General features: G+C 31.1%; 1 protein-coding gene across 2 annotated transcripts in view; it reads right to left on the reverse strand.

Moving 5' to 3' along the window:
* Positions 1 to 24,949, reverse strand: part of LOC142317258 (uncharacterized) — a 422,958-nt gene that overhangs the window by 50,057 nt on the left and 347,952 nt on the right. For both annotated transcript variants that reach the window (XM_075353665.1, XM_075353666.1), the window contains exon 2: positions 10,161 to 10,284. In XM_075353665.1, the coding sequence (XP_075209780.1) occupies positions 10,161 to 10,284 (124 nt within the window). The remainder of the gene's footprint in view (positions 1 to 10,160; positions 10,285 to 24,949) is intronic.

Raw genomic sequence — 24,949 nt, forward strand, 5'->3', positions numbered from 1 at the left:
GACGCTTGTAATTCGGGTGCTAAAATTCACAAAAAATAGGATAAGTAGTGTAAACAAAAAATTATTAAGTCTTTAAAAATATAAATTAAAAAAAAAAATTAATGACTTAATAGAAATATAAGCGAAAATATAATATACTTTCCTAATCGACATTTTTATTATGCATAAATCTTAAGGAATAATATTATTTTATGAGTTAACTAAAGTTATTACGTATAAGTTTTTTCATGGTGTATAAATTTATTAATAAAGTACCAGATAACGATTTACGTTACAACTTACCTACTTTATGTTCAGATAGTAAATCGAAAATTCATACGATCTTACACAAAATTCATACGAATTAAACATTTAAAAAATAATAATTTCTCATATTTTATTCTAGCATAATTTAAAAAAAAAATGTTTGCCTAGGGGATAGTATGTAATAGTATTAGATACAACATTATAATCTATTCTTAAAATTAAGATATTATAATATTCTTCGTATACCAAGCGACATGAGTACGTGACTTGGGTTCGTACTTAACTGCGGTAATCCTATTATATGTATTACTTTCCTGACGTCATAGGTCTAAACCTATGTGCAAGAAGGAAAGGATGGTAATCAGTCAAAAAACAGAGTATTGGTTTTTTCATTTCTTAGTAACCCCAAAAACAAAAAAAAAGTGGGGATTATATTTGTATGCACGTCTGTTGGCCTGTACCTTTTGAATGGACAAACCGATTTTGATGAAATTTAGTACAGAGGCTGTTATACATAGGGTAATTTGTTGGGAAACATTTGTTGAGGGTGGAGTAGATAGTTTCTTTCGGCTCAATTTTCTCAAAATTTTGCAAACATAACCCTACTTTATGATAAGCTCAGTATTTGTACAAACTTGTTTTAGAATCTTAAAAATATTCTCCCCAAATTTTTCCCTTCCCCAAAGATCGATTTTTTGAATTATTATTGTTGTTATTAAAAAAAAAAAACTATAATTTTTAGTGTGTTTAAAATACAATAAAAAAAGTAATAAGATTGAAAGCTACATATTAAAATTTCTGTTTTTTTTTAAATTAATAAACAGAATTCTTTACTGTCATTATTATCTGGTGTTGTGCCTCGTAGCAGGAGGTTCTTTACGCCACCGTTGTTCGATTCATTTCTGTTCCAAGCTTTTTCCTTCAACCCTTCTATGTTCCTGTTTTAATATAATCTACTGACTTTGTCCTTCTTTTTCCTCACTTCCTTTCTCATTCTACTGACCCAACGTTGTCGTAAAAATTCCCCTTCCTGTAACCTCATGTCCTAATAAGTTTCCTTTTCTTTTATATACTTCCCTCATAAGTATTCTTTCTTTTTTTAGTCTTGTCCATTAGTTCCTCATTCTTCACTTTATCTATTCATTTTACTTTCTCCATCCTTCTGAAAATTCTCAATCTAATCCCTCTTTCTCATCGTCCATGATTTACTTCCATACAACAAGATATGTAATATTTGGTTAACCTCTTCTCTAACTCTAAGTCTAGACTTTTACTACGTAGAAATTCCTTTTCTTGCTGAAGGTTTCCTTTCCGATCGTTATCTTTATTTTATTTTCATTAAATTGTTCCTCTGCCACCTTAGTCTAAAATATCTGTAATTTAAAAAATATTTCTATTCTTTCTTCACTTGTCCTTATAAACACTCATTGTTATTTACTTCGGTTAGTTTTTTCTATATTTGTTTTCATTCCATACTCTTTTATTCCTATTTCCTGGGCTATTAACAGTTTTGAAGCAAGTGTTTACTATCAGCTAGAATTATCATATAATATCATCATCTAACCGTAATAATTTTATTTTTCGTCCTTCTATTCTTATTCCTTCTTCTCTCACTTCTAATATATTTCTTATCATATCTTCAATTTTTTTTTGTCTTCAGTCTTTTGACTGGTTTGATGCAGCTCTCCAAGATTCCCTATCTAGTGCTAGTCGTTTCATTTCAGTATACCCTCTACATCCTACATCCCTAACAATATGTTTTACATATTCCAAACGTGGCCTGCCTACACAATTTTTTCCTTCTACCTGTCCTTCCAATATTAAAGCGACTATTCCAGGATGCCTTAGTATGTGGCCTATAAGTCTGCCTCTTCTTTTAACTATATTTTTCCAAATGCTTCTTTCTTCATCTATTTGCCGCAACACCTCTTCATTTGTCACTTTATCCACCCATCTGATTTTTAACATTCTCCTATCGCACCGCATTTCAAAAGCTTCTAATCTTTTCTTCTCAGATACTCCGATCGTCCAAGTTTCACTTCCATATAAAGCGACACTCCAAACATACACTTTCAAAAATCTTTTCCTGACATTTAAATTAATTTTTGATGTAAACAAATTATATTTCTTAGTGAAGGCTCCTTTAGCTTGTGCTATTCGGCATTTTATATCGCTCCTGCTTCTTCCATCTTTAGTAATTCTACTTCCCAAATAACAAAATTCTTCTACCTCCATAATCTTTTCTCCTCCTATTTTCACATTCAGTGGTCCATCTTTGTTATTTCTATTACATTTCATTACTTTTGTTTTGTTCTTGTTTATTTTCATGCGATAGTTTTTGCGTAGGACTTCATCTATGCCGTTCATTGTTTCTTCTAAATCCTTTTTACTCTCGGCTAGAATTACTACTATATCATCAGCAAATCGTAGCATCTTTATCTTTTCACCTTGTACTGCTACTCCGAATCTAAATTGTTCTTTAACATCATTAACTGCTAGTTCCATGTAAAGATTAAACGTAATGGAGATAGGGGACATCCTTGTCGGACTCCCTTTCTTATTACGGCTTCTTTCTTATGTTCTTCAATTGTTACTGTTGGTGTTTGGTTCCTGTACATGTTAGCAATTGTTCTTCTATCTCTGTATTTGAACCCTAATTTTTTTAAAATGCTGAACATTTTATTCCGGTCTACGTTATCGAATGCCTTTTCTAGGTCTATAAACGCCAAGTATGTTGGTTTGTTTTTCTTTAATCTTCCTTCTACTATTAATCTGAGGCCTAAAATATCTTCAATAAAAAATTAAAAAATGTTGGTGAGCCCTTGCCTATAATAAGCAGGCTACACCATAATCTACAGTACACCATAATGTACTATAGAAAGTTATAAATTTAATTGTTAATTACATCAGAATCCATTTCTTATTTTCATTTATTTATGTATACCAGATTGCAGATTAACAGCACAGTGACATGATATCAACAGTACTCTGTAGAGATACCAAGGCATCTGTGCGCAGTCTGGCGTGTAATTGTAAATTTACCGGTAAAAGTGTAGTCTTGAACAGACTCGGGGATGATCAATCTAATAAAAAGAAAAATTTTTTAATGTAGTTTTCTGAAAATTTGCACACAGCTAATTTCAATATACTGTAATAATTTCAAATAATAAAATTGTTATTATCTCAATTTTAATTTATTCAACTAAACCCAAAGTAATCATATTTTTCATCTGTTACAAATAATATTCAAACATATTCACACAATTAAAATATTATTTATTATTAATACCTTTTAATTATTAAGTAATAAGTCTTAAAATCTTTCACTTATTATTCCTCTTCTTTTAATTTTTCTGTTTAGCCTTCGGAACCACCGTAAAGTGGTTTACTTCAGAGGATGAATGAGGATGATATGTACGAATGTAAAGGAAATGTAGTCTTGTACAGTCTCAGGTCGACCATTCCTGAGATATGTGGTTAATTGAAACCCAACCACTAAAGAATACCGGTATCCACTATCTAGTATTCAAATCTGTAAAAGTAACTGACTTTACTAGGATTTGTACCTTAGAACTCTCGAATTTGAAATCAGCTGATTTGCGATGACTAGATCACCCCTAGTCCAACCTGGTGGGTTGTTATTCCTCTTATAGTTTAGGTCAGGGGTCGGCAACGTGGCTCCCGCAGGTTCTACTAAGCCCAATAGCCGTATCGACATCGTGCGTATATAAGACAATATAATTCCGCAAGCTCAGTATTAGCAAATAGCAATCATAGTCATACACTGACACACGTGCTATTTAGCACGTAGGAATATTCTCGCTTCTGATAAATTCTGATAACTTACGTATTTTGAGTGTTATTATTATTGACTATATTTTATTATTTACGTAATATTAGTAACCATATCACACAAGGTAATCGCGCTTTTGACTATTAAATACGTATCTTACTGGTTAAACGGATTTTATAAATAAGCCATCATGAATAATTGTAAAAAAAAAGAATTTACTGTTTTAATGTTGACTGGGAATAACAATTTTGCTTTATTGACTTTAAAGGCAAATGTATCTGCTTATTATTGTGTAATAATAGTGTGGCACCCCCAATAACTTTTGAATTTATTTTGTGCCCTTACTGTCAAAAAGGTTAACCCAACCTTTTTGGTCTAGGTAATTAATTTTTTTTATTACAGAGATCGATTCGTTGGTTTGGAGCACGGATAAGAAGAATAATAACATTGTTACACTAAAAAAAAATTGCATAATTAAAAGTCAGTAATATTATTATTGATTATAATAAGCCTTTTTTAAAAATATTATTATGTAATTTCACGTGTTTTTTCTCACGTTAAATTACCTAGATACTTTAAATTACGATTTCTTCTTTTTTATTGATTGAAATAGAACTGCTAAAATTTATTTTAAATTATTAACTTCTTGTTTTTGTTTTATTAGATAATATTATTCAAAATAATTTTAAATTAATTTTATTTTCACCTTCTCTTCATTTATACATTATGTAATCGTATTACGTACTAATATAAAATGAGTAACAATAGATTTCCATTAATTTCTATTAAAATACAAAATTTTTAATCTTAAAAATGGTTCTAAAATTTCACAATGTCTAGGAGTACTCTTATTTAACCTAAATTTACACCAATTATACATTTAAACCAACAGATATTGAACAATACTATGCTCCTGAAGGATATGCAACGGAGCAGAGAGTAGTAGAAGAAATAAAAATCACGGCGTTGCTGTATATATTCTTGAACATCATTTACATACAGAGTGATTCAAGAATAATACAATAAACTTTCAGGATATATTCTATGGGTGAAAATAAAAGAGAAACTTTATATAAACATAACTTCGGAAACACTTCGTTAGCGAGTGTAGGCTGGCGAAAGATTTATCCCTCATTTCTGCGTCTTCGGTAAAATAAAACCAGACTGTAATTCTTGGAACTCGGTTATATATATATATGTTTAGTGGTTTTATATAAATACTGACTTGAAAAACTGAAAAAAATATGTCCCAGAAATGTATTTTTAATAGTTTTTGAAAGATCTGGGATAAAAGATTGGAGTAAAAAAATACACTGTTTTTCGAATCGTTTGGGGTCGAGAAATAAAACATTTCAATATTACCAAAAAAGAATTAAATATTTTATAAAAATCAAAATCAAATAAAACAATTCATCAGTAAAACAATTTATTAGACATCTTTCATGCTAATTAAGAATTAATTATAGTAACAGCAGATTCCAACATGTAATTATCTTGTATAGAATTTTCGCTTTGGACCTATATTTATATGAATTTTCACCAATAGAGCATGTTCTGGAAGTTTTTTACATTCTTTGTGAATCACTCTATATATATATATATATATATATATATATCAGCTGTTCCGAACGGTTGAGGTTTATTTTTTTTTGTTCTCACCTGTCAACAAAAATCTGGGTGAAGGTTTTTTCCTTAAGGATAAAAACGGTAATGTAGTGGGATGGGAACGGCGTTGCCATACTATTTTCTTGCTAAAATTATTCTTTGGTGTAAAATATTGTATGGTTTTTTCATTAAAAGATTTTAAAATAGTAGGCAAGTACAACAGTAAAATACACTTGAAAACCTACTAGTCCACCACCATATAGCCTAATCGTATCTACAAGATGTAGGCGGGCGGGGAGGCGGACAACAGTGGTTCGCCTGTCGTCGGGCCGTGGTCTACTAGCCCACCGGACTGGTCTAGTGGTTAATTTGTCATCGCAAATCAGCTGATATCGAAGTCGAGAGTTCTAAAGTTCAAATCCTATTAAAGGTAGTTATTTTTATACGGATTTGAAAACTAGGTCGTGGATACCGGTGTTCTTTGGTGGTTGGATTTCAATTAACCACACATCTCAGGAATGGTCGACCTTAGACTGTGCAAGACTAAACTTCATTTACATTCATACATATCATCCCATTCATTCAATGAAGTAATATCTTACGGTGGTTCCGGAGGCTAAACAGAAAAAAGAGAGGGCCGCGGTCTACTAAAGTCTAATTCTGTCTGCGCGCGCAACCCCTTGTCATCTTTCTCTTTCTCTTCCTATCCACAACCTTGTCAGTTGTGTGAGTCTGCCGACTGCTGGAGTTCCGCGTGCCAATGAGTGAATTTATTAGTTTTCTGCGTGAGTGCGATTTGCGATTGCTAAATTTATCTTACTGCCGTCCTCCGTGGCAAAAGTGGTAGCGTCTCGCCCTTCATCCGGAGGTCCCGGGTTCGAATCCCTGTCAGGCATGGAATTTTCACACACTACAAAATTGACATTCATCTCATCCTCGGAAGTAATACCTAACGGTGATGCTGGAGGTTAAAAAAAAACAGGTGATTTACTTTTTAATTATTCACAGGTTTTTAACTCTATTAAAGTTTTAACTGCTTTACCAAGTAACCGTGTAAGAAAAAGGAAAAATCTATTATCGTTCTTTATTAAACCTAAAAATGAAGACATAACAATAAAGACCAATCTGTCTGACAAAAGTGAACTTTTTATGAGGCCATCTGCCTCAGAACTGAATAATCTACCTTCAGATGATGAAGATGCACTCTACCAATTGTAAGTAAAGTTACTTTTTTATTTTTATCTACGATCAATGACGATGATGTATTAGACCATAATACTTCAAAATGAACATGGCGCTCTCTATGGACTAGAGAAGTGTAGGATCAAAAAAAAGGATGCGTTTCCTTGGCAAGATTGCCAAAATGGTAAATTAGGCTGCACATTATGCACCTAAGTTGCTCAATTTGGTGCATTAAAAACGAACATACAACAATTTATAAAAAAATGCTCTTCATTCAGAGTCATTTTCAATGGGTGTACGATGCCTCGCAACTCAGTACTTTAAAAAAAAAAATTTTTGCACAGTCAGCAGGTCCCATGATCGTAGAGGCCATATCTGATAAGGCAAAATCAGAAACAATTGAAAACGTTTGTGACAGAATGAATGCGTCTCATCTTATATCTACCATAAAAATATTTAGGTCAATATAACCTGACAAAAAATGATAGGCCTTTTTCTGATCATCTTGAGCTTTTGAAGTTCCAAAAGTTAAATGGGGTGGGCATTGGTATTGGATTACTCTCAAGATTTAGTGTAATAGAATTTGTCAATCCCGTTTCAGACGAAATTAAAAAAAGAATCACCCAACAGGTTTTTGAATAAGTCAGGTAAAATTTTAGTATAATTGACGAATCTACAAGCCTGGAAGCTAAATCTAGTTTGATTATTTATATAAAATATGAAACCAAGGAAGAGTTTCCATCAAACTTTTTATTTTTAAATCAGATTAAACTGCCAAATCAAAATGATAATTTTTTTTTGTTGAGGTTTTATTAAATTGTTTCAGTAAATATGAGTTCAGTGATGACTATCTCAAAGAGAGTTTGGTCGCATTTGCCACTGATGGCGTCGGTGTCACGTCAGGAAAGGAATCTGGCTTTGCATAAAAGTTGGCTCAAAAATATCAAAATATTGTTTTTTGGTACAACATGAACCACAGGACAGAATTAGCTGTGACTATTCAGTCGATGATGTGGGGGCTGTTAATAATTTTCAAATTTTTATTGATAAATTATACACTCTTTATAGCAAATCACCTAAAAACCAACAGAAATTAGCCGAATATGTTTATGAGCTAGACCTGCAATTGAATAAAATTGAGTGTATATTAGGTACAAGATGGGTAGTAAGCTCTTTCAAGTCGGTATTAGCCGTTGAATACCAAGCATTATACTCTCATTTCAATAAAATTAATGATGATAAAAATAGAAATCCAGCTGAAAGAGCCATCATGTGTAATTGGTTAAATAAACATTTTACATCATCTCAATTTTTAGCTGATTTAGCAATCATAGCCAAAATTTCAATGATGTGAGAATATTTTCAAAGCAGAAAAATGACGATCGTCTATGCAGACAAAATAATTAGAAGAATATACAATTATTTAAAGATTTTAAAGATAAACCTGCGATCAAATGCCTCGAGGTCAAGATAGCAATAACTGAGAGTAAGTTTTTAACATATCTGTAAAAGATAATGGTAAAATATCCACTATTAACAATCTTTACTGCTATCAAGTATAATAAACAGTCTTTAAATAAAACTTTTAACTACAGATACGGAATGTCTGATATCGAAGAACTTTGTGCCAGATTCAAATAAATGCAAATAAAATTTAAAAAAAAACAGCTACAGAGATTATCTGGAAAACAGCTCTGTTGTTTCAAAGGATATAAATCCACTGTTGAATTTCTCTATGCTTATACCATGCAGTTCAGCGGAGTTGTGAGCGTGATTTCAGCCACATGAACAAATTATAACACCCATTAAAACTAGACTGTCCACTCTACATGTTTTGGCCCTGATGTTCATTAAGCTTAATGGTCCAAACATCCAGAAATGGAATTTTGAGCCTTGTGGGTGGATATGGTTATGGAAACATCGAACCGCTATTGACACAAGAATACGATGAGCTAAGCCTGTTGATTGAGTTAGTAAATGTAGTTTTTATGCGTAAGTAATAAAATTTATTAATATTTTTCCGTTTTTAGGTAGATTTCATAAAAACGTTACCTACTGAAATGGGTATCATGATTCGACTTCCGGAAAACTTTTACAATCTTCGAGTATATATATATTTAACTTTCTTGTGGACACGATAACTGCCGTAATTTTGCGCCAATCACTTTCAAATAATTCCTTAAAAATAACTCGTCCCAAAATCTCGGTCGAGTTTGTTAACGGTCAAAATCGGACCATGGGGGTGGAAATGGAGGGGCTTTTTCGAAAAAAAATATCGCTATAACTTTCTTATTAAGTAAAATATCGAATTCGTTCAAAGTTCTTACTGTTCTTTGGATAAGGGCCTAAAACTTATCTAAGTAAAATTTTTTTTATATAATCAACCATTGGCGTACGGGTTTCAAAAAATTTGGTTTTGAAGACAAAAAAAATCATACCTCCCTTAATAGGCACAGTATCGAATCGATTTAAAGTGGTTATTAGTTCTCTAAACATTACCTAATACTTTTGTCTGAAACAATTTTTGATATGATCAATTCTTACGGCAAGGGATTACCAAAATGATGCTGGAATTGTAAGAAGATGGGGCTTGTCGTATGGTAAAAATGTGGAACTTATTTTACATGCAATCGTTGTCATATTGAGTAAATTTGAAGTTTTTCATAACTTTAATAAGGAAATCGTTTTTATCCCCTACTTAGCACCTGTGAAATCTACTTCCGCCTTCCGGCGTGCCGAAAGGGATTTTTTTTTTTCATTTCAAAACGGATATTATTTTAAAAACTCGCCTGATTCATATACAATGATTTATTCGTCAATTATTGATTTATCTTTCCGCAGATTTTCTCTTTTACTCAGTTTTTAGAGCATACTGTTACTGTTTACTTCGTATCAGATTGTATGTAATGATTTCTTGGAAATCATTAAATTTTTTGGTTATTTACATTTTAATAGCGGTATTATCATTTTGAGTATTTTTGTGTATGCTGGTTTTAAAATTTAATAAATTAAACTGACCTCAATTTTTTATAGTCAACGATATTATAAAAATTAATAATAATCCATGTTCTTATAATTGTCATTTTTATTTCCAGTTGAATTATAATGAACAACAAAAAAAAATTGCCGTAGTACTTTTTAATTTCGATTGTATGAAAGAAATACTGGGATAAACAATAGTAATAAATTTTATACGTACTAGATATAAGAAATAATTTAAGTTTCATATGTATGACATTAGAAGGATTTCTCATAATAATAATGTTAATAATGCTAGACAATGCAAATTAATTATTAAAAGAAATAGTAAAATATTGATTAGTTATTGTCTTACCAACAATGCAATACATTGTGAGAGCTAATCCCAATAGAATAGCCGAAGGGATCAAAGCCCATCTTAGCACTTTCCAACTGAATATATGTTCGTTCTTCTCCAACTTGTACATTGCACATGCACCCTGAAATAAAAAAAAAAATTATTAATTTTTATAAGCTCATAATATAAAAATAAATAAATAAAATCATTCATATCAATTACGGTTATTAAAAATATAGATATAAGATGTTTTTTCAATTACTTTCCCGATTAATATAGCTATTAATGTGAAAAGTATGATGATCATGTCAAAAATGGGGTATAAGGTTTTTTTTTTTAAATTTTAAGTGTCCATCTAGTTCATCTAGATAAAAATATGTGTGCGTTGCACTGTTTTTGGCATTATATTTCAGGATTGACAAAACCGATTTTCATTAAATTTGGCTCAAAGAATTCTATATATGGAGTAGTTTGTCGGTATATCGTTAAAAGAAAGAAAAACCAATCTCGATTTTTTTTTAGAATCATTTTAGTATAAACTTTAGCATAAATAAATAATCTAAAAAAAAAAAGTCAACCCCCACCTGTTAAAATTGAAATATATGTTTTTCTTTTGCTCTACATCCCTTCAGTTTTAATATTTTTTAAACATTTTTTAAAGTATATACTTCATATATAGAGCTATTAAGAAACGTTTACAGTTTTTTATAATTGTAGTCCCCGGACCTACGATCTATAAAATATATCTAGATCACATTTTAGCCTTTATTGAAGGGGGTATTAGATTTAAAGAAAGATTTACTTAACAAAATTTTTAAGTATAACGTATTTATGGCAATTTTTCTTAAAATTTATTTCTCACATCTAAAAAAATATTCATTTTCTTTTTTTTTAATTTTTTTAATTTATATTATTAATAGCCGGGAAAGACATGCAATACTTTGTCAACTGTTTTTTATTTATATCTGTTTTTTGATTCCTAATGTACAATTTGTTCAATTAGTGAACAACAAGCAACAACCCCCCACCTCGTGATCCAATGAGATGAGGATGATATGTGATATGTATGATATGTAAATGAGCAATATTAGAAGAATAAATAAAAAAAAATTCAAAATTCTTAGTAAAAAAATTGGGTTTTGGTTGCTTCTCTTGACCGAATGACGGGTTTATGATCAATCTTTTAATGTATTTAGTATATAATTGCTAAAAAAAATAAAATTATTTATTAAAAAAATTATGCTTTCGTTTGATCCCCTTCCTCGACTTTGTTAACATTTACAATACAGTTACAACTTGAAAAACAAAGTAATAGAAAATATAAAAAATTGAAACCTATTTTTGTAGGACACCTTTTTAATTTTTTAAAAATTTTAACGTGTTCGTTGGAATCTGTTCAATTAGCAAACAATAAGCAGCAAACACTTTCCCCATGGTCAGATAAGATGAAGATGACATGTAAATGAACTGTAATGTTGTACAGACTCAGGCCGATCATTCCTGAGATTTTTCGTTAATTGTACCCCAACTACCAAAATATACCGTAAAATACACCATAAATGTACTAAATATTTATTCAGTTTTAATTGATGAAAGTTGAGTGAGTTTCTAAAAAAGTAAAAAAAAAAAAAATTGGAGTGGTGATTTACTTTACTATAAGTATTATTAGTAAGATTATAAAAAGTTTTAAATATGTTAAAAATTAAAAAACAGGGCTGCCAAAAAAATAAGATGTCCAGCCAATGGAAATCATTACACGACAGTGCAATCTAGAAGGGCGAAGCCCCTAAATTTCACATCATTGTCATTAGTTCCGTGAAGGCTTTAGGTCAATATGACTGAGTTCCTCGAATATTACGCATCACATGGTGAACGTTTTGAATAACATTATTAGGCTCAACTCCATTTTGGCGTAAGCGGCCACAGACAGAAAAATTTTCTGAGCTTTATATAATTCTACAGTTGAGAGAGCGTAAAACAGATACTCGTTAATTGTAATCTCCTTTCGTTATTCGTTATCCGTGATTGGAGTTTCGAGTATATATATCCTGTGAAATTCTCGGTAAAGTAAGGATTCCAACGCGGAGTCATATATATAAATCGGTTCAGCCGTTGAGCTACTACGATGGAACACATACACCCTATATACATTACACTATTTCTTGGCAGTTGTATAAAAATTTAGAAGCATTAATTTCTTATCGATTTTTTTTAAGGAAATTTATTTAGTTTAACCACACAAAAATAATTTTACATATACTAAGCCAAATTTATAAATAATTTTAATTGAAAGAATTCATTTTAATTCAGTGGTTATATACCAATCTATTGTGTAAAATTAGAAAGGTAGTTCATTAATTTTACTGAAGTTAAATGGTGTGAACATCTTACAAGAATATTAAAAAAAAAATTAATGATTAAATCTAAGTAATTACGAGTTACGGAGGAAATATGAATGGGGGAAAGTAAGGAGATTGGAGCGAATAGGTCTTTGTTGTCTAAACTATAGAAAAAAGAATTAAGAAAAAACAAAAGAAAGAATGAGAAGATGAAGCAAATAAAGAAAAAAAAGGAAAAAAACATCAAAAAAATAAAAATTTTGTCAGAAAACATATTAAACAACGAATTTCAAATGAGCTTCAATTTACCATTCGATCATTTCAGGAGCAGGGTAATTTGTTTGGATAGTATTTTTGTGCTTCCACAAATACATGACAACACCTATTTTCATAAGTTTCAAATGACTCATTCCGTAATTATCGCTTGATATATGCCTTGAATTATACTTGAAGAAAATAAAGGAAAATCTCTTATGGTCTAAAAATCAAAATCTTTTAAACTTATCAAATGGCCATACCAAAGAAAAAACTTATACGAGACCACCAGAGAAAATCCCTCAACCTAGTAAAAAAATCTGATGTGGACACCACATGACATCCTTGTACGTCATATATATTTTTTAAAATGAAAAGTACATAAAATTTTATTTTATTAATACTTCTAATTTTCATATATTTTTTGATTGTTATTATTGAATTATTACTTATTGTAAAACATTTTTTACAATCAGAGGTTAATTATTGATTTATGTTTTGTTATTAATAAATCAATATTTTTAAATTAAAAAAAGCTTAAAAAAAAAAACGGAAATGTAGTCGGATTTGAATCGATTTGCCTTCCATTTGTAAGATCCAAATATTTCATTAATTAAAATTTTATTTTGCTGTAACTCTGAAACCAATATAAATAAGTACCACTTATGGTATATCGTTGAAAAGCTCTCAATGAGGGGGGTTATTACTGCAGTTTGAAAAAGTCCAAAATCCATTTTTTTTGGATTTTTGGCTTTTTTGTACACTTTTGGTCCAGTAGATTGCAATCAAAAGGGAAGGTGCACAACTAGATGTTACAACAGCCCTAAATCCAGAATTTCAACATTCTACAGCTAATCGTTTATGAGTTATGCGAGTACATAGTTTTTAATTGTTAAAAAATGTTTCTAAGAAAAATAAAGACCTTAATTAGGCAAAATCTTGAGATACTGAAGATGATCTTGCTATGTTTTTTTTTTTTGCTTACGTACTTAAGTCACGCCGAAACTAGTCAAAATGGATTCAGGAATGGTAAAAATTGTTATTCCGTTGAAATTTGAAATTTTTCGCGATTGCAGTACTTTCTTGTTCGTACAAGGAATTAAAAAATAAGTGGAAAAAATCTGGCAAAAAATCAATCACTAAAGATTTTCGGCAAATGTTTTTTCTTTTACCTAACAATGTGATAACTTCTATCCCCTATATTATGATGAATATTTAGAGTTCAAAAAATCGTTATTTATTAATAATTAACAGAAATCAACCAAACAAACAGCCAAGCAAACCAAACGTCCTACAAACAAACAGAATCTTGGTACGATTTTGATATATATTACTATAACTTCTGGAAAAATAACAATATAAGTGGACTAAAATTAAATTCATTTGTACACTTTTAGTGTACATACATGCTTTCATATCAGATTTAAAAATGTTATATTATTACGAAATTAAGTGTATGAGTAGTCAACATATGGAGTTATTCCCACTATTTAACGTATTGAGATTCAAACTGCAGAGTTTAGTGGCAACAATACAATATAATACGTATAAATATAAACAATTAAGTTTACACGAAAAACACTAAATACGAAGAAATTTCAATATTTCGCCTAAAACCTCTTTTTAAAAGAACTCAAAGCTAGTACGAGTATAATTTTCATTATCTCCTCAGCCTAGAAATAGCTTTTTTGTTTTTTTTGGCCTCTGCGACCACCGTTAGAGAATGTGATGAAACAGTAGTTTTGTAGCGTGTGGTGTTCAGACACACAAACACACACACACACACACACATCGACACATACATACACATACACACAAATAATTCATAAACTTTAAGTCCAAAACAGCAATAAAAGTGAATTTTTTGGTAAGATTAACATATTTCTCCCCTTTTATAACATAATAAAATCTAAATAATTGTCAAACAAGAATAACAAAGTATTTTATACAGATCGAATTGAAAAAACTCATTTTTTGAAGTGGTTAATAATAAAATCCATTAATGCATTTATAAAAAAATAAATTAATTTTTTATTCTCATCGGTAAATAATGTTAATACAATATGTAGAAATATTTGAGTAAAATTTGAAGTAATTCGGTTTGGTCAGTCTTTAGATACAATGCCAAAAAGCAATGAGACACATATATATACATATGTTATTTTGGTCTAGATAAACTAATTGAACTACAAATTAATGGTGGACTCAGCCAATCTGATAAGTAATCTCGGACCCTTAAACTAGTTGAACTCGTAAAATTTAAAAAGAAAACCTGCCACATAATTTTTGACAAGATACTTTTCCCTTTAATATTTTTATTCTCGCTACATTCGCCGGTAACATAAAAAAAACAGTAACATAAAAAGTAACATAAAAAAAACTATTTACACAGTTGTAGGACTTTCCCGTCACGCGATTTACACATGCATACACACACAACTTAATTTAGTACGTCAGTGCTACACTAGTTTTCCTTGTGGTGTCAGGTGGTACAAGTGACGCAGTATACCCACTTAGCCACTAATTTACAGAATTTTTTGGGGTGGAGTGCGATTTTGAAAAAAAAAAAATTTCAAATATTATTTTTTAATTGTTAACAAATGTGTTTAAAAAAATAAGACCTTAATTAGGTGAAATCTTGAGATAATGAGGATGATCTTGCTATATAGTTTCATGCTCTCGACCTTTTAAGTTGAAAATTTAATGGCATCAATGCCCCATTTATAGAAGTAATCTGACCAAGTTTGGTCAAATTCGGTCCACTAGTTCTGGAGATATTAGGTGATTTAAGATAAGATTAAGGTGATAAGATAAGATTATTAGTACAGTACATACGAACACCCGGAAAATTTCCACCCGGTTTTTTTGGTTCCTTAGGTGTTAAAATCCAGTGAAAACCGCATATGGCTAAACTAGACCGATTAAAATACTTCCGCCTTCTAGCTATAGCATTAGACGGGAAAGTAATAATGAAATTAATTTTGTGATAAATATTATAATAGAAGAATGATACTATGAAAATAACATTCGGCAAAAAAATACCTTTCAGGTAAAATACCTTAAGGCAAGAGAATAACATTTTTCTTAGTACAGTGAATGTATATTTCGCATTCAGGGTCTAATTGCAATAAGATGAGGTCAAAAGCACAATCAGAAGTACTGGAACAGATGATCAGCACACGAATTTAACCTTGAAGTTTATAGGTTATGTATTACAATGAAATTTTAAAATAATAATAGAGATATAATACCCCTAAAATAATCGGAAGCTTATAATTAAATAATAAATAAAAATATTAATAATTAAGCTGATTATAACATCTTTTTTTTTACTGTTATAAGGAAAATAATTATTATTCTGTTGTATTTTAAAGATTCTTCGCCTCTTAATTGGTAAACTTGCCGTGAAAATAATGGTTACAAAATAATATGGGATGGTACAAGTAGATAAAATGGTATATTAAACGTGTAAGATTATAGTTGTAGATTTTTTTTTATATAGGTATACGGTGCTCCGTTTCCTCTGACATTTTGAACCGTGCATGGAATTTAACAATTCAAAGTTAAATTGCTTAACATAACTGTGTGTATATGTTTTTATTATTCATTATAGAATACACTATTACAGCATATAACCTTATAATACCTATTATTTAATGCATTAACAATCGTGACTATAAATTACGTGTTTGTTTTTTATTATTATTATTCTTTTTTTTTTTTAAATAAGATGTACGAGTAATTCTTCTCCTCTGGTTTTTTTATTTAGTACAATAATTGAATTTTTTTGATTGGATGGGATAAAAACTCTACTTAATAATCATATTTCTAATTACAGAAAATTGATTAATCCTACCTACTAAAGGGCATTTGTATATGTGTACGTCTGTGTGTGTCCGTCCCCTTAGCTTAGCACCAGTCACTAGCGGAATTTTCCGATTCGTTAGTACATGTCTCACGTTGGTCAGGTGTATACTTTTTGTATTATTATATATTGATATATATGCGAAATATATATTAATAATATATTTTTAATTCCATGTACGAAGTAAAGGAAGTATTGTGATCGCGAAAAATTTCTGTTTTCAGATTTCAATTGAAATATCAATTTTGACCCTACCTGAATCCATTTTGACTAGTTTCGGCGTGACGTGTTTACGTATGTATCTCGTATAATTCAAAAACGATTAGCCGTAGATGTTGAAATTTTTGGATTTAGGACTATTGTAACATCTAGTTGTCCACCTTTCCATTTGATTGCAATCGACTGAACCAAAAATGTCCAAAAAAGCTCAAAATCCAAAAACATATTTTTTTTTTTAACTGCAGTAATAAGCCCTCATTGAGAGCCTTTCAACGATATAACATAAGTGATACTTAAGTTTCGTTGGTTCCAGAGTTATAGCCAAATGAAATTTATTTTGGTCTTACAAGGGGAAGGCACATCGGTTCGAATTCGACTTCATTTCCTTTTTTTTAACTTTTTTTAATTTAGTTATATTGATTTATTAATAATTATTAACCTGTGATTATAAAAAAACGGCAATAAAGAATAATACAATAGTAACAATAAAAAAAATAAAACTAAAAAAAATCAGAAGTTATTAGTGAAATAATATTTTATGTACTTTTAAAAATGTGTATATGTTATTTAATAGGACTATAAGGAAGTCATGTGGTGTCCACATCACATTTTTATTTATTTATGTGATTGTTTTTCATCGTAAAATAATGATCGATAACCAAAAAGTAGGCATCGGAATGTACCGACCACTAGTGGAAAATCCCGATTCGTTAGTATCATTAGACTTAGATTCATTAGTATTTCTAGACTTAAATTTCTAATCTAACTTTCGTTATATCAATTTTCATCATTCAAATAAAAAATATTTTTACACAAAAGGTAATCAGTTTTGTACACATAATAATCCCATACCGAGACGTCACCCGCCAGAGCAACCCGTCCGGAGGACCTAGCTGCGGAGGGTAAGCCTCTGCAGCTAGTCAATTTATAATTCTGTAATACGAATAACATATATGTTAATTTATCAAAAGTTTGGTCGATTATTTTCCAACTGTTTTCACGTAAATATATTAACATTTCGACCATCGATATCGTTATTATTATTTTTTAAATTTATTTAATGGTTTTCAGATTTTATTTATTTTTATATTTTTCAATTAGTCGGTGGTGCATTTTTTCATTAATTACAAAACTTAATAACATAGGGTCTTCATTAAAGAATGGTGAGATTTTGAACATGGGTTAAATGAAAACAAAAATACTTACAATTCATATTGTTTATTTATTGAATTTGTCATTTCAAACAGTTTTTTTACATAACTAATAAATTTTAATATGTATACAATTAGTCCCTAAGCAAATGCCCTATCAATACTCAATTTCTGTCCATATCCGAATTAATAAATCTTCTGTTGCGGGGTTATTATTATGCTTCATTAAATGAATGAGATGGTACTATTAACAATAAACTTCATCCAGTTAAGCAAACTGTTTCACTGTGGAGCTCCTCATGCAGAAATAACGTCGAGAGGAGGTTATTATTAGCTTTTGCGAATAGGGCACACTAGGCTCACTCATGGATATCTAATGACTCAAACAGATGCACCCTTTTGTTCTCGCTACGACTACCAACTAACAGCGCACCACATCCTTGTTGATATTGTATCGGTTATGCGGCATTACTTACCAAGTTTAAACTAGGAGCTGACATGCGAAACATGTTGGGAAATAATGCAGTGATGTTATCGATTGTCTTGCGATTTATAAAGGCCGTGCATTTTGATTCGAGGATTTAACTTTTTAATCAATCTTTGTCGACTGTGTACACCGTTTGGCGTATGTCAAATAGAAATTTTCATTCTTTTAAGTTACTTTTTTAATATTGTATCCACTGTGTTTTATTTCGTTTTTAGCATATATTATATGCTTTTGTGTTTTAAGATATATTTTACGTTGCTTGGTTTTAGTTTTTAATTGTCAATTGTTAATACCTATTTATCTACAACAAATAATTCGTGTTAGGGCGATAATAACGCGAAAGCGTTTTTCGCCCAGGAAAAAGAGAATAAAAAACTTAATCTATCTCTTTAAGTGACGAAGATCGCGTATTTTTTTTTGCGAATAAAGACTGTTTTTTACATATCCGCAAGAAAAAATTGCAAGGTGTCAAGTCTGGACTCCTTGGAGTCTAAGATATAAGTCCTTGCCGGCCTATACATCTATGTTCAAATTTTCCGTTTAATGCGCTCGCTGAAAAATGCATTAAAGTACGCGGATGAGCCATCTTGTTGGAAATTACTTATTTGTATATTTTCGAGTTCATCCAGTTGAAAAAAGAAGTAATTTTTTAACATTTCAATTAATAATCTTTTCAGCTAAGAAAACAGCCCCGATTTGACGATTTATCATTCCACCACACCAAACATTAACTTTAGTTGTGTCGAGTCGTTTCTCAGAAATTACATGTCGGTTTTCAGATCCTCATATTAGAGAATTGTGTCTGTTAACACATCCATTAATATGGAATGTAGCTTCATCCACAAAAATTATATCGTCTAAAAATGATTTTTTTTTATTAATTCTGTGGAAAATTTCATCAACAAAATTGAAATGTTTTTCTCCATCATATGATTTTAATTCCTGCAGTAGCTGGATTTTATATGCGTGTAATTTCAATCTTTTGTGTAAAACTTTATGAATTATTATTTTTGGAATATCTAACTCGAGGCTTCGACGAAAGATGAGTTTGTTAGGACTTCTGATTGCAGATTTTCTAATTCGTTCAACAGTTTCTTCTGATATAATGGGCGTCGTATTGCTGTGCACACAGGCTGACGGCTTGCTTACTGCGCTATTAATTATCCTGGCAATGTACTGAACTCTGGCAATACACTGCACATTATGTAAGTATACAGAGCTATACGGATGTTTTCGTAAAGGAATGACTATCTAACTGTTCACCCGTCCTACCACTCTATCTCTCTCGGACGCAATGGGGCACAGCTATACGCTGCCCGCTTTACTCGCAGTCTGCCATTGATTTTCCTTGGGAACAGATATAGTTCCTTTGAACTGTTTGAGCCAACGTCGTATATTATTTTCATGCCGTGGCTCTTTTCCAAATTCACGTCGAAACGCAGGTTAAACCAAAATTACGGACTTTAATTCAGCTAGCCAGTAAACACACTTTGCTTTTTCTCGAACAGTCAACAAAGTAACGAACTAAACACACCTCAGCAACAATACAAAAACTGGCGTGGTTGTTGGAACTGTTGTTACATAAACTTTTGGTTTGGAGGCTATCAGAGCAATCAACATTACTTCTCAAAATTTCCCTATTGCCTTGATCTGAATTACAGAAATACCACCATTCTTTTATCAAGACCCTATTAATTATTTATCATCATTATGATAATTAGAATTTTTAATCCTTTGAAAATCTAAAACCTTGAAATGAAGGATAACATTAAAATATTAAAAACAATATTTTGCAAAAGAACTGTTACCCACTGAGTAGATTGCAAATCAACTTGGGGTTAACATTATTTTTAAGTTTACAGTAGCTTAGAGCTGTAAATTAGTGTAGTTTTGACATTTTGTGCTTTTTTTTTACAATACATTAATCTTGTTCATCTTTTAAATTCATCATAACAGTAATGATCAGACATGAGATCATGTAAAAAAAAAAAACGGATTCTTACCCATAATTAACGAGAATACGTTATGATAGGTAGAAGAGAACCTTAGGAATCAAACTTTTATCGTTATCTTCATCACTGAGCCAGAAATACAAAGCGAGAAATTTAAAAATCGAATCGAGACGGGACGAACTGCAGTTACTTGACTGTCACCTTTAATGCTATTATTACTTGCACTTATATTGGTTCTATCGTCTATTGGTATTACTATCGTCTACTTTTGTCAATTATAAATATGTTCATGCTTCAGTGTAGTATAGTTTTGTTCTTGGTAGGTGTTTTTCTAAAATGCCTTATTCGGTTGAGGAAAGGGTTGATATAGTGGAAATTTAAGTATATTTTGGATCCTTTCAACAGATGGGTAAAATATTCGAAGAAAATTAAAAAATACCAATTTTTCTATTAAATACATACACGATTTGTTTAAATAAAAATTGCGTATAACAAAGTCATAGCAAACGTACAAAACAGAATAGGCAATCTTTCATTAAGATTCCATCCTAACCCCCGCAGGGAAGATACTCATCTTTTGAGATTCCGGTTGCCACACCATGCCCCCCCTCCCGTTAATAGCCATGATGAGTTTTAACGGAGTTCGTCTTTTGACCCTCTAACTGATTACATCACACAGTAATTAGCCAGTACTCGTTGGGATACCATCGGTGTAAATACCTCGGTAGACATTTACATCAGTGAATTATAACTCAGCTTTCGCCTTCGCTGTAAGCTTTTTTCGGACATCTTAACTGTCTTACTTCGTTTGCTCTCTGAACTAGCTAACCGTGTTCGCGCAAGCACGTACCCCGCGCCGAGTTCTGCATTTTAAGTAATTACTAGTGAGTAAACGTCTCATAATATTCGAGGCAAATTCAGTAAAGATAACACATACTACTAGTAAATGTTCGCAGTAACGAAATTTATACCTAGTCCCCTTAGTAAAACTCAGCTTACTCAGCTTACTATAAGGATTACAGCTGAAATTCACAAAAGAACTTCTGCCCGTCCGAAAAAATCGATATATATTATCACAAAAAGCACTGTAAAATACAGATAGATCCGCAACAGTGTTCATGATTTAAACTTATAACCGTATTGTGTAACAATTCTGAAAACAACTATAGGGAACAGACATGTCATAATTATTGCGACTGTTTTCTCTAAAACATTGTCAATGGAGAGGTAGCCTGGATGCTATATTTCATGTCAGATGAGCACGATTTTATTTATCTGGTGTGATAATTCGCTCCACGAGGTATTGGATGATTGAAAATCCTTACCGGCTCTTTGAATATACACGATGTTTGGTGTGTATTTTACAATACAAGGCCAGCTCTTTGTGTGTTTACTTCACGATGAGAAAATTGGTGTATGATTTGCTGTTTCTGGTAATCGTATACTGAGGCCAATATTTTTTGATAACAATATTTCTTCTTTGGTGGTTGAGTTTCAGTTAACCATATCTCTCTCTCTTTTTCTGTTTAGCCACCAGAACCATCGCAAGGTATTACTTCAGAGGATGATATGTATGAATATGAAGTGTAGCCTTGTACAGTCTCATTTCGACACTTCCTGAGATGTGTGGTTAATTGAAACTCAATAGGAATGGTCGACCTGAGATTGTACAAAACTACACTTCATTCACATTCATACATATTCTCTGAAGTAATACTTAACGTTCGTTCCGGAGGCTAAAAAGAAAAAAAAAGAATATTTTTTGACTGGGCTATCAATACAGAATACAATATTTCGTACAATATTTGAAGAATTCCATGCTGAGTTAATAGATCGTGAAAAAGTTTCTTCCAAGACGAAACAACGTATCACATATCAAAAGATTCACCAGTACGGGTTCATGCGGTTTTTCAGGAGAACGAATTGTCAGCAGGCGGTGGTCTCTGCGTTCCCCAGATTTACCTAAGCATGAGATTTTCTTTTGGAGCTATTTGAAGTATAGAATTTATGAACCAAATCCCCATATACTAATGATGAACTGAAGGCAAACGTTCAACAAGAAATCAACGACATTGACAACAACCTTTTGCATCAGATGACTTAATATGATTACTTGAGCACAAATTTGCATCGCTGCGCAGGGCGTTCATTTCGAGTATAGAAATGTAATAAATGTGTAAAATTTGCTAAAGTAAATACTGAATTTAATTTAATTTTTCATTGCATTCATAATTATTTTTTTGCTTGATGATACCCGGTATAACCTTGAAACTTTGCGTGGAATAAGAAAGTGGAATATTTTAGCGTAAAATATGCCATGTCTGACCGGGATTCGAACCCGGAACCTCCGGATAAAATGCCGAGATGCTACCACTTCGCTACGGAGATCGTTATATTGAAATTTTACAGAACGAAATTTTATATTTTGCAACTGTGTTTAGCCTACAGCAATTCGCTTTAAGCTCACCCGGTATTATTATAAATGAGTATTGAAATTCGATGGAAATATAAGCGAATGTAAAGTGACATTACATCTTAATTTCTACATACCACGCAGATAAGCTATCATTATTATCAGAGATAGTACTTCCGTTTTGTACCCTTGGTTACTTTAAATAAATCCTAACCATAAAAATAATCATATTAGACATTTTAAAGCAACTTTTACTACTTTATTTTTATCATCGAAATTTATCTTTCAGAATTTACAACCAATCAACTGCTTGGTTTTTAGATAGATTTACATAAGAAAGGTACCTATTGTAATGGGTATCGTGATTCGAATTCCGCAAAATTTAGACATATCTTCGCATTTCACATGCCCCAGACCCCAAAACCACCGTCAGCTCAAAAGTTTATATATATATATATATATATATATTTGACTTTCTTGTGAACACGATAACTGCCATAATTTAACGTCAATCACCTTTAAATTGTTCCTTAAAAATGACTCGTCTCAAAATCTCGGTCGAGTTCGTTAACGGCCAAAATCAGATTATGGTGGTGGAAATGGAGGCTTTTTCGAAAACAAAATATCGCTATAACTTTCTTATTAAGTAAAATATTGAATTCGTTTAAAGTTCCTACTATTCATTGAATAAAGGCCAAAAAACTAACTAAATAAAATTTTTTTATATCACTAACCACTGGCCGAGGGGGTGGAAAAAATAGGGATTCGATGATAAAAAAATTCATACCTCTCTTAATAAGCACAGTATTGAATCGGTTTAAAATGGTCGTTAGTCGTCTAAACATAACCTAAAACGTATGTCTGAAAAAAATTCTGACATGACCAACCCTTACGGCAAGAAATGACCAAAATATTGCTGGAATTGCAAAAAGATGGGGCTTGTCGTATACTAAATATGTAAAAGTTTTTTTCATATGAAAGCCATTATCTTATTGAGTGAATTTGAAGTTTTTCTTAACTTTAAGGTGGAAATCTTTTTTATTCCCTATTTAGCTAATCGGTGAACTCTACCTCTGCCTTCCGGCACACCAAAAGGGATTTTTTTGTAATCAATAGCAAACCTAATACAAAGAGTTAGCAAAATCATTTTTCCCGCTAAATTTACTTTATTTTAATTATTTATTAATTGTTTTTTTTTCTTTGAAGTCATCTGTTAATTGATTTGATGTTTTTTTCTTGCACTAATGTGCAAAACATATTTATTGCATTCTAATCCTCAATTATCCGTTCCTTTTCCGACTCCGGTCACTGTAGGATCGTATAGAATAGTTAACTTCTTTCTGGCTAGTTTATTAGCTCCACAATATTAGATCGTGGATACCGGTGTTCTTTGACTGGTAGGTATTAATTAACCACACATCATGATTACATTTAAGATTACATTTCTCATGATTACATTTCATTTACATTCATACATATCTTCCTCTGAAGTAGTACCTTACGGTGGTTCCGGAGGCTAAACAGAAAAGAAAGAAAATGTCTTAGCTCTCCAGTCCTCCTTCATTCTTTCACTGTGCCGCCTTTTCCTTTCTTCCGACCACTTTAGGTTAGGACAATCTCTCTTATCCTTCTTGATCCTTTAGAATTTTAAGATATAGTTATCTGTTTTATATATTTATCCAAATTTTTGTCTTAATCTACAATTTTTACCTTTTTACAGGTTTCTTTGTTACCATATTAACTAAATCTGGATGTGATAACGTATGAACTGCCAACATAGTTCGTCTATTTACAATATACTGACCCAAAATGATCTTTTCTTCCATTCATCTTAAGACTTTTTCATTTCGAATTTAAATGACCATTTAATTTTTCAACATCCCTCTTTAAAACATTTTTAAATTGTCAATTGTTCTTTTATTTTTTGTTTTTCTTATTGCCTACATTTTTAGGACCGTAACATTCTATATAAATATTTTTAAAAAATTCTTAGATATTTATCTGATAAGTGCAGACGGTTTTTATATACATCCTCCCTTGCTTATAGCAGTTTGTTTGCTTTACTTTATACATCACTTATAATTTAATTACCTAAATAAAAAATCAAACCTCGAACTTCTTGTAGC

This window comes from Lycorma delicatula, chromosome 1 (genome assembly GCF_047948215.1).
Source record: "Lycorma delicatula isolate Av1 chromosome 1, ASM4794821v1, whole genome shotgun sequence".
Lineage (NCBI taxonomy): Eukaryota > Metazoa > Arthropoda > Insecta > Hemiptera > Fulgoridae > Lycorma > Lycorma delicatula.